The sequence below is a fragment of the Alosa alosa genome, chromosome 3 (assembly GCF_017589495.1).
Source record: "Alosa alosa isolate M-15738 ecotype Scorff River chromosome 3, AALO_Geno_1.1, whole genome shotgun sequence".
Taxonomy (NCBI): Eukaryota; Metazoa; Chordata; class Actinopteri; order Clupeiformes; family Clupeidae; genus Alosa; species Alosa alosa.
The window spans coordinates 29,593,627-29,605,781 of record NC_063191.1 but is presented as its reverse complement, the minus strand read 5'-3'; the positions used below and the strand labels follow the sequence as shown (position 1 = coordinate 29,605,781).

At 40.3% G+C, this 12,155-nt stretch overlaps 1 protein-coding gene across 3 annotated transcripts in view; it reads right to left on the bottom strand.

The window, feature by feature from the left end:
* Positions 1-1,156: 1,156 nt before the first annotated feature.
* Positions 1,157-12,155, bottom strand: part of epsti1 (epithelial stromal interaction 1) — a 27,296-nt gene continuing 16,297 nt past the window's right edge. For all 3 annotated transcript variants that reach the window (XM_048238723.1, XM_048238724.1, XM_048238725.1), the window contains exons 7-10: positions 11,500-11,584; positions 7,926-7,996; positions 3,002-3,159; positions 1,157-1,450 (exon numbers count right to left, since the gene is read on the bottom strand). In XM_048238723.1, the coding sequence (XP_048094680.1) occupies positions 1,323-1,450; positions 3,002-3,159; positions 7,926-7,996; positions 11,500-11,584 (442 nt within the window). In that variant the 3' untranslated portion in view covers positions 1,157-1,322. The remainder of the gene's footprint in view (positions 1,451-3,001; positions 3,160-7,925; positions 7,997-11,499; positions 11,585-12,155) is intronic.

Here is a 12,155-nt window from a genome sequence, read left to right as displayed (position 1 = left end):
AGCAGAACCGGAGAATACTTTGTAGGCACGCGTACCCAGTGTAGCTAATACACGTGTAGCTTATTGCTATTACTAAAACACAAAGCCCAGGAGGTGTCATTGCGAGATTATGTGAGAGGAACATTTTACTGAAACATGCTCTCATTTTACTAAAACATGCTCATTTTACTAACTTATGTGCTCGTTTTTAATTAAATCCCCTAGCCTGACAGATCATTATAAACATACTTAAAATGTGTCACACATGCACAAATGTATGCTGTAATGTAGGCTCTATTTCTCCACATGCACAGTAAACCAGTGTACACCTCTGGCAACATGTCCTAGTGTGTGTGCCCAAGGACTGTGAGAAATAAAAATGCATGAATATGATGATGACATGCCATGCAAAACTTCAGCTGTCTTTTTAAGACACTTTTGAGCGTTGAAAATCAAAATGCAGTCTATTTCATCACAAAGAAACTCATACGCATAACATTGGACTAAGTATACTGAAAACTGCTGGGGTCATCAGCTGGGGTTTGGGTTAAAGGAGAATACTTTTTGGTGTATTAATAGTATTTTAATTGAGTCAAATGCAATGATATGTGACATATCATATATCCAACAGAACATACATAACATAAGGAAATCAAATATTCACCTGCCATCATATTACTGTATTAAAAAAGCTGATGGCAATTTTGTTGTTTGCCAAATGAATAAGAAGTTTTAACAGACAACTTATTTATTTTGTATCTAATTTTGTATCTTAATTTTGTATTTAAATACAACCCCAAAACAGAAAAAGTTGGGACGTTGTGTAAAATGTGAATAAAAACAGAATGTAATAATCTGCAAATCTCTTAAACGCATATTTAGTTGCAAAAAGGACACAGACAACATATCAAATGACAAAGAAAATGACAAATTTGACTATTTCATGGAAAATATATGTTCATTTTGAATTTGATACCAGCAACATGTTTCAGAAAAAGTTGGGACAGGGGTAACAAAATGCTGACATGTTGCTGGCATCAAATTCAAAATTAACATATACTTTCTATGAAATAGTCCACATTTTCATTTTCAACATTTGATATGTTGTCTATGTCCTTTTTACTGCTAAATATGGGTTTACAAGACTTGTATATTATGACATTCTGTTTTTATTTGCATTTTACACAACGTCCCAACTTTTTCTGTTTTGGGGTTGTAGTTAGTTAATTAGTCCCTTATTGAGTGCCACTGAGATCTAAATATCTTTTCAATGGAGTCCTGGAACTTTAAAAGCAAGATTTCTGAAGAGAACAGATCTTTCACGTCATGCTGAAATTCTCTCATTAACTCAAAAGATTATAGGCTTGCTGGAAGTCACCATTGCACTGACTGACAATATCCTCCACAAAGGCTTTCTCATAGTGAGGGAAATGACTTAAAAGCCTCATCACCACCCAATCCAAGTCAGCATCTACAAGAAAAAACATATAATAACATCATCACAATGAGCTGCCACAACATTAAAACTGGAGTATTTTCCAGGATAAAGAAGATGGGGGGGGAGAAAGTTTGAGGGAGAGAGTACAAAGCTTTGTTCTTTCATTCTGCATGGGAATTGGAATAGGAGTGGAATCCCAGATGAACCCCCTGACCGACCAGCAGGGCAGACAACAGCAGCTCCAGCTCCATCTAGGAGTGTAAGCGTCTGCTGGCAAGGGTGGGAGAGCATTTGTCTACACCACACCACATCCCCTCTGCCAACCCTGCTCCACAAATGGTGGCATCCTGATCAACCAACCACACACTAAGTGGGCAGAGCAGCTGAGTAACAAAAGGATGCCTCCATGACAACACAGGCAGTATGAGTACTTGAGTGAAAAGGCCCATCAAATAACCGTTGGGATGGTGCCAAGACACAGGAAATGGAGTAGGGCAAGTGGTGAGAGGGTATGAGCCTAATCATTGTGGTCATCTTGACAGACAGAGCAGATGCAGTATGGAGGGGCCTGATAAATCAGTGCTCACAGCAACTTAGAGACGAGATGGGACGCATAACATACTAAAAGCCAGATCTTGCAGATGAATGGTGCAAGTCACTATAATGAGTACAACAGAATTTCAATGCATATCCAGCTGAAAGCTTGCTGGGATAGCCTCGGCTTAAGAGTGAGACATGTATACAATGTCTTTGGCAATCAGAGGCAGGACATCAGATTTTGGAAATGGCTGGCTAACCCCAAACCTCAATGGTGGCTAATGCAACATATCATCTCTATGATTTTAGTGTAGCTGGGGCTGAGCACACAAATTTAATGTATCATTAAGGATTTTGGAAGACATGCAGGCACAAGGTGAGGCACAAATACAGCATTTGCATGACAAAATCTTAAGAGAAACCATGGACAAAGCTGAGAAATGATTAACATATGGAACTAGTTTTCGATCATGGACAGGTTTTAAATGTTTTTAACTGTAGACAACTCCCAGCAATAAATACATGGATCCTACTAAAACAAAGTGGAACTATGTGCCAAATTCCTGTGCTGTGTGTAATATTTCTAAAAAATGAACTGGGCTGAAGATTTATGACTTTTGTATGATTATGAATACAACTGAAAGAAAGTTGTATGGGATTAAAGTTTCTTACTAAAAAGGATAAACAACTGTGACAGAGAAACAAAATAGTCCAACATGTTGTCCATTTAACCCATCTGACTTATCTCCACTCTTGGATTTTGTAAGTCATGATGAGCTTTAGTAAAAACCTTCAGGGTTTTATTTTTTATAATTTATAATAAAATAAGCTATGAAGTAAAAACTAGAACAACTGGTTTCCTTTAGTTCATATTTCCAAATGATTGAATCATTTCTTCAACTCCTATTTACTTCCCTCTGTTTGTCTGGATAGAACAGAACTCAAAGATCGAAAGTTGATGCATATATTAAACCAAGAACATGATACATATACTTTGTGTTAGAAGTAGTTATTTCAGTTATATTGTAAATCTCATGCTTGGCTCACCAAACTCCTCTTTAGTGTTGGTGCGGATGTGTTCTAGAGATAACACAGCATCCTCTTGTGGCTCTTGCTTCAACTGACAACCTCCATACTGTGTTCCAAAAGCCTGCTCTGTGTTAGTGGTGCCAGCCTGCAGTCTGTCCAGGAAAGCCAGGTTTGCACTGTTCTCAAAACAGATATATAGCATTCAGACAACACACCAATCAGTTATCCAAAATACTGTATAGCTGCATTACTATTACTACAGGTACACCCCTCTCCCACACACACCATTACACCATAACCTCCTCACACACACACACACCATTAAACCAAACCCCCCAAACACATAGACCATATTACCCACACACCTTCCTCCCTCTACACACACACACACACACACACCAATCCCCCCCACACTCAATTCATCATTCCTTCAACTGTATGAAGTCTGCAGTACCATGAGATGAAAAACAGCCCCACACCATGATGCCTCCACCTCCAAACCTCACTGTTGGTATGGTATTAAGGGTGATGCACAGTGCCATTACTCCTCCAAACATGGCGTGTAATATGATATCCAAGATGTTCAATTTTGCTCTCACCTGACCAGACTACATTCTCTCAGTATTTCATAGGCTTGTCCAACTTTAAACTAGCTTTGACATGTTTTTCTTCAGTAATTGAGTCATGCGGGGTGAGCGTGCATAGAGGCCATGGCAGTGGAGTTTATATGTGTGGATTTACTCTGTAACAATTGAACCTGCTGCCTCCAAGTCTTTCTGGAGCTTTCTTCCGAATGGTCCTTGGCTCTTGGGCTACTCTTCTGACTATCCTTCTGACTTCCTGGTTAGAAATCTTACCAGGAGATCCTGTGCATGGCCGGTTGATGATGAAGTGATGTTCTTCCACTTACAGATAATGGCCCCAATGCTGCTTACTGGAAGATTCTGAAGTTTTGAAATGCATCTGTAACTAGTTCCATTGATATGTTTTGCAACAATAGAGTACCGAAGCCATGACGTAGTGTTGCCAAGGCAGCAATTTCACTGGATCTAAACAAATCAATCTACCATTAGAAATCACCATAGCGGTGGCTTTCTTAATCTATTTCAATAATTTTACAACGTTTCTAAGACGTTAGTATATTTTTTTTACACTGTAGGAATCACATACTACAACATATATTCATACCAACACGATCAAATTTGTGACTACAGAGTTTTATTTTAGCATGGGTTTCCTCCGTAAAAGAGACCTGCATGTAACTTCACAGCATGCGGTTAAAATCCTTAAATTCACGGACGTGTTTTGGCTTTATTTTTTTGGCAAAAATTGTCGCTCTTAACAACCGCCAGTCTTTGAGAAGACGTGAAATATCCACTGGAATTTTGTTTCTTTCTATTACACCCGCCAGGGAATCCGTGTTATGTGGCTAAGCTGCTGCCTAGCAGGTAAAGCACGTTTAAATGGCTATAGCCTACATTTAAAACAATTTATTAGCTAGAAATGATGTCATGGAAACGCTACGTCACACTTCGGGACTCTATAAGGTTGCGAAGGTGATTTTGTGGGTTCTAAAATATGCTGCACGATGTTCTGACGATATGCTGCACTGAATCCTTCATGTGTTCTTTCATTTGTCCAGCTAACTTTTCCATTGAAACTAGCCATTTATGATTGGTTACAAAGTCGACATTCTGAAATGTCCTGCATGATCAAAGTCAAATTAACCAGTCATCACGCAGCCACTGTGTCAGCAGTACGAGCACTGACAGTGACGGTGCGTTTCTGATGTCAGATTATTATTTACTAGACTCTCTCACGTTGCAGTGTTTTACTTATATGAAGTAGCATTAATCAATATGATGGTGATAATGAAGCAGAGGGGGGGATATCAAGACCAGAAGGGGGATAAATGCCCCCCATCCCCCTGACAAATCGCACCCTATGTACCTTAAACCCCCCCCGTTAATGGAAAATGTGAGGTATGACCGTGGGTCAAAAATCATGATACAAACTGAAGTGCTGAGTGACATTCGAATGAGTTGACAGTCATGTTATTATTATTATTTTGGAATATGACCGTCAACTCATTCGAACTCAGCAACCATAGGATTACATCAGAAAAATGTGTAGTGGTCTCTTGATTTTTTCCAGAGTTGTATGTAAGCAATATGACAGGAGTGGGAATGGTGTTAGGACCTGTTGGTAAAGGATATCACCACAGCCGTAATTCGGCCATAGCAAAGTTGGTTGATTACAAAGATACTTCCTGAGAGGCCATTTCCTGTCCCTGGGTATGTGTGCAAATAGGTTAGCAGTAGTACACACCCCGCACGAGGGGGGGCCATTATCCCCCATTTATGCAGTGATCGGGCTCCCTTTTTAACATTAAGGTCTATGGCAGAATCCAAGAATTCCCCAGAATTTGTCAAAGCCTTATTTTTCTGAGCAATGGATGCACGTTTCGGACACGGTATCATGATCTCCAAACCCTCCTTCCCATTTCAGGAGAATGTTGTGACAGTATGACCCTCCAGTCAGGAGAAAATCAACATTAATGAAGGTGTACACCAAGTTTGTTTTGTACTCCGGCTTCTGTCTGGCGTGGAACAGAGGCGTTCAAACGTCAGTCATACGTCAGTGACACGCCCCTGTGCAGGCGGGGACTGAACCAGAGCCCGTCTCTGACTGAACTCCACTTTGCCCTCATAGACATGAACTAGGACGACCCATCTTTCTACGCATTAATTATCTTTGGCCATAGATACGAGGCTGAAGGCCGAGTGCCGAAGGTAATTACAGCCGTGGCAATATCCTTTACCAACACCATGATCACACGTGTCAAATTTATAGTTAAATTACCAACTACAGTAATTTAGTTTTCAAAAAGAAAATTGGGTTTTTGATTTTTGTTTCATCCTCCGCCCCCCAAAATAGTTTTAATCTTAGCCTTGCCATTTCCCGTTGCCAAGCCAACACCAAGTCAAATTCAGGGAGTGGCTATTGTGCTTGTGCACACAGTAGGCTAACTTGTGTAGCCTACTTACTTGTATGTCTCATATTATGTTCTTTTTACTCCACTTTCTCACTCAAATGTGATGTTATGAAATCGCTGCTCTCTTGCTTTGAATGAATGGAAAGTTTACGTTGGATAATTCAGTGCAATATGCACAGTGATTACTATCGATTAAATGCCCAAGTGGGGATGTCCTAGGACATGGGTCAGCAACAGGCGACCCACGAGCCAAAGCTATTATTCGGCCCGCCAGATTATTCTTGTAGTATCCTGTATATAGGAATACAGTGGTTTGATGTGAAAGTCTATAAATTGCGAAGCTGGCTCTGTGAGAGAACCATTGGATGATATGGTAGGCCTGCCCGGAGGAGACTTATGAACCTTTGGGAGCATGTAGAAGGCTTACGGCAATTAAACAATCAAGACTATTATCAACGGCTGTTGTCCAATCCAATAGACAACACAAAAGAGAGATTAAAAGAACTATTACTCACGGCCAAGGATACTGGGTGGATTTCAAAACAGGAGCATGATTTCCTCCTCATGATGTCAACATCCTAGGATACCCACCTTCTATGCTCTTTTTGATCCATTCTCCATGTAGATGCGTGTTGACTAACAGGTCATCCACTGGAGCGGCGTTTAAATATTAGCCCCTGGCCCGCCATCTATTGGCTAACAAAAAAACTGGCCCGCCCCCAAAGTTACTTGCCGACCCCTGGCCTCGGATATCTGAAATTGTGATGACTCATGGAATGCCTCTCATCCTATCAGAAATGAATACATATTTTGACTGGACCTAACTGTTGTGTGTGATACAGTGTTGTTTGAAAGTTTGAGAACCCTCAGACATGGTCAGTTGTTTTTTACAAAAATGGTTTTATTTCAGTTAAAAGCCTAATAGCTGGTCTGATTTGCATTGAGATGATCTAAATGGAAAGTACCCCATGCCAATCTCTAGGTATGGTGAAGGGTATGTAATGATATGGGGCTATTTTAATTCCAAAGGCCAAGGGAACTTTATCAGGATGCATAGTATCCTGGATCCATGAAATAACTGGCCTTAAAAAATAAAAATATGCCTGCCTCTATGGGAATTTAACATAGGGGTGTGTATACTTATGCCCCCTGTATTTTAAGGAAGAACATTTATTTATTTACGATATATTATTCATTCACAAAGAACATTGGTGTCCTTAAAGGTTGGATCTTTCCTCATTATTTTAATTAAGGCATTAAGATCAATTTCCAAAAGATGATTTTTTATTCCTCTTTTTAGTCAACTTTAGCATGGGTGTATAAACTTATTTTCACAACTGTATGTACAGTACAGTATGTATGTATGTATGTATGTGTGTGTGTGTGTGTGTGTGTGTATGTGAGTGCGTGTATATGAAGAGTTTGGTTCCAAAACTCTATATCCTCCATTTTAATGAAACTACAGCAGTGATTCTAAACGTGAAAACGTGATTCTAAAAAGTGATTTTGGGGCAGCCGTGGCCTACTGGTTAGCGCTTCGGACTTGTAACCAGAGGGTTGCTGGTTCGAGCCCCGACCAGTAGGAATGGCTGAAGTGCCCTTGAGCAAGGCACCTAACCCCTCACTGCTCCCCGAGCGCCACTGTTGTAGCAGGCAGCTCACTGCGCCGGGATTAGTGTGTGCTTCACCTCACTGTTTGTTCACTGTGTGCTGAGTGTGTTTCACTAATTCACGGATTGGGATAAATGACCAAATTTCCCTCACGGGATCAAAAGAGTATATATACTTATACTTAAACTGTTCCAGTAATCGGAAAGTACTGTAACAGATTAGAATCACATTTACATTTATTAATTTAGCTGATTTTTGGGTATTGAACCTATTGGTATGTTAGCAGTTGCTCTACAAGTTGAACTACAGTACAAGAACACAATAAAGTCACCATACCGTCTGTGCTTCATCCTCAGTTCCTGCTCCCTTTCTTCATCTCCTTTTACAGTTCCCACTGACATGACATTCTGAGGACAGAAAATGACTGAACTTAAAGCAACAGTATGCTGTTTGCCACTTTTGGGGTTATGTTTTTATAGGCAACTAGTTTTGGTATAATCTTCAAATTCATTTTGATGGCATATGGTTCAGGGAGAAGGGTTTGTGTTTGTGTCTATTATTCCTGCATGCCACAGTCCTCCAGTCCTCTCCAAACATGCCATGGTTGAGCTTCTGCAGGAGATGGCAGATCCTGAATCGACATGTGTGGAAATGACTAAAACACAATTTTCTAAAAGAAAACCCAGAGCTGGAAGAACAACAGAAAATAATTTCTTTCCTGTTTGTATGAGGATCGGCTGCCAAGGAAGAATATCCTGGCATTTTGCGAACAAGTACTATTCTCCAACTTCTTCTCACTGCCGTAATATGAATAGTATCTATTTTGCACTTTTGGAGTATGGCTATTATGGTGTTAAAATTAGCATTAACACTAGGTTACATAGAGATTTGGCCATCACATAGTGCCCCCTGGCTAATACATTTTAATAAAGTGTGATTTTGAATTGTTCAGAGCCTGAAATGGCAAAGGCAGGAAAGAGTAGGTTACTGGCAGCTTTTGAGAAGTGTCGGTACCCAAGAAAAAGCTGTGGTGCTCCAAAGAGTAAAATGCAAAAATGGCAGTATTGAGTACTGGCCCAATTCAAGCACTGATTCAGACTCTTTTTTCTTGGCACCTTCCAAATTCATGTACAAAACACAGATTTCGGCTCACCCACATGTGATGAGCCACACAAAGGGGAGCCAAGTAAGACTGCACATGGACTGCACTAGGGCAGTGGTCCCCAAACTTTTTCTTCTGAGGGCCAGCTCGCTATGCCTGGCTCTAAGAGAGGGCCAGAGACTCGGAGTATATCAGTAACCATAAATATCTTAGAACTGTGAACAACAGCAGTCTACCTAGTTGAATATTCCATTACATTTAATCATAGGCTACTGAAATGTAATACCATTGTTAGCTGTGTTTATATTGCCATCATGCCATATCAGTGTAAAATGTAGCTCAAATGAAACTACAAATGAAAATACTAATAAAAAGGCGTAAGCATTCCCAAAAGTATTAGCAGGGAGTCCCAAAAGTATATTTTATTCAAAATGTGTGAACTCTGAACTCTGTGTCTTTGCCTACACAGCTCAAGTTGTGAACAAGCAATATCCTACAAATAATTTAAAGTTCTCAAACTATGAGAGGTTTATGAAATGCTGACAAAAACATCTGAAATGACCACTTTCACTCACCTTATGAGAACTTTGTGAATTGTGAATTAGAATGAACATTTGAACGAGTGGATAAAAAATAGAAAGAATTATCCCAGAAAGACCTAGAAATAAGACTTGAATAGAAGTTAATTAGTTATTAACAATTAATTGATAAACTTTTAGAATACTTTGAGCACTGATGCAGTCAGCATAGGCCTCTTACATTGTTTACAGGTAGCCCTACATTTCATTCCGTTTTCGATGGCAAACGCGAAACAGCGCCAAAACAACCACCAGTGGACAAAACGAGTATTACATGTGTACAGTTAAGACTCGCCATAGAGAATGAATGGGGGAAATTACGGAGGTTATAGTTTGACGATGTCGTACTCCCGTGCGGGCCAGATGCTATATACCACGGACATGTTTTGGGGGGCCACCCAAAATGAGGTGGCGGGCCGTATCCAGCCCGCGGGACGTAGTTTGGGGACCACTGGCCTAGGGGATAACCTCTGGGCAGAAACTAAACAGAGAGAAACAAACACTCCACTACAGACTTGTTTCTGTGATGATGCAATAAAGACACTGAGTTCACTGTGAAATCAATGTGCTTGTGTGGTGGGGGTGGGGGTGGGGGTTAGATCCTTTGTATATTTAGTCAGAGATCCTGAGGACAAAACAGAACCATGGATTTAAGGGTGTTCTGTTTGCAGTGGCGAAAGAGTAAGGGGAATAGGTGGATTGACCTGGACATCACACCCTGGGAAGCTAATATAAAGAATCCTTTGCACAAACAGAGACTATGAAGGGGATTAAGCTGTCCTATGGAACCATCTCTGAAATAATAACAATTCTCAGAGGCCACAGAACCACATCAATACCCTGCCTTTCTACAAACACTTTCATCCACAGGTCTATGACATTTAGGTTGGAGCATTGTGTTACTTTGTCTGGAGACTCTCCAGACACTTAAGTCAATATGGTGAGAGGAAGCACAATCACACTGCCCTTTTCCCCTTGTAAGCACTCAAAGGGAAAAGTTATACACGGCATAGCACTCCCGAGGAACATGAGTTTTCAAAACCTACAGTTCTACTTGGATAGAAAACTCATCCATCCTGATGAGTCATTTTTAAGCCCATAATATCAACAATGGTAAAACAAATTTTGAAAGGCAAAGAGAAAGACATTTATTTGAAAAACAGTTATTATATTTATCTACCAGTTATACTGTGTGCATATTCACTTTTATAATTACCATATGGTCAACTCATATAATAATAAAGTGATTTTGAGGACTAATAAAGTAGCCTACCACTAAGTGCACTAGAATATTTATGAATTATTCACCACACACCTGGAAACTGCTCTTTGAAATATACTTCAGTTCACCTTATTGTTCCCTGAAATGATATCATTACCACATTAAAACACCCTTGATGTTTCTCCTGTTTCCATTTGAAAACTTTAATAACAAAAAAATCAACAAACAACCAATTGATTCTTGTACTTCTGAAGTATCATAACAAAAACACAAAAAGGCTGTGACAAAAATTCTAAAATGGATTCATTCCTTTGCATTCTTTTATTACTACAGCAAAGAACCACAAAAACGTCTCATTCCAATGTCATGGAGTGAGTATTGTCATCTTACATGAAAGCATTTTTGTTAAGACAGCTATGTGGGTGATGTCAGTAGGGCTGGCCCTGTGATGGACAGATTTGACTGTATCCTCCCACACTTCTTCCTGCCTAATATCCTGGCAGTGCTCCAGGTACTTTCAAGAGAACAATGTAGGTTATTCCACACCACTCTGCACCCATCTCACTCTCCTCTGTCCCTCACAGGCCCTGTAATGCTCTCAGCACTCAGACTTGAACTCTGGGAAGTCCCCTGAACTCTGCTTGCCTCTGTGGTGTAAGATCAGAGCGTTCCTCATTGACTAAACATGATGAGAGAAAAACGTTCCACGTATTTACATTTACAAAAACTTAATCATGTACCATAATTTCTGGCTCCATCAATAAGATAACAAGGAAATGATTGAGGAAATCAAACCCCCACAGCAGGCAGGCTTTCAGCTGACTCTGAAAAAGCTGGCTCTATATTGATGACAGCTCAAAGAGCATGAGCTGTTTAGTTTGAAAACATATAAGATGGGTCAATTGGTGTGAATTACTACATGGCAATGAGCTGTAACCTTGGTGCCAGAACTATGCCTCAGAGGCTTGAACCTGAGCCTGAGGGTGCATTGTTTGGCTACTTTCTTACCCCAGATGATGCTGGCACGGATCTTCCTGCTTCCACAGATGGTAACCTGGTCTGCTCAACCCTTTGAAGAAACTGCTCTTGCTTCCTGAAGGAAATCCACAAATACTTTTTCATTAGGTGCACTGGCAAATAATTTAGGTGCACCCAAACATTTTTTACAGCACTGACATAATGACTGACATGACATTGCTTTTGTCACAACACTACTACACAAACAATCGGCTGATGTTTCGACGCACTGCGTCTACCTCAGAGTCCAACTGAGGAAGACGCAGTGCGTCGAAACGTCAGTCGATTAATTGCACCACAATAATCACACAAACACAAAAAGTTTAAAAGTATTCGGAGTGCTCTGGTCATCCCTGGGTTTAATCTCCTAGAAGTAGCCCAGCCTGTCTCTCTAATCCTATGGTCCTGGACTGTGAGCACCAAAGAGGCTTGAGCGCAAGTGACACCCTTCTTACAACAGAAGAAACGTTAGAAGAAGTACAACAGAAGAAACGTTAGTATGTCAGAAGAGAGAACAAAGAATTTTGATAGAATGTTGCAGATTATCACTGTAATTAGGTTACTATTATATGTTATGTGTGGCATATCCAGTCACTCTTGATTAAATTCAGTGCTTCTATGCTTGCTCATACCCTGACAGAAGTGAG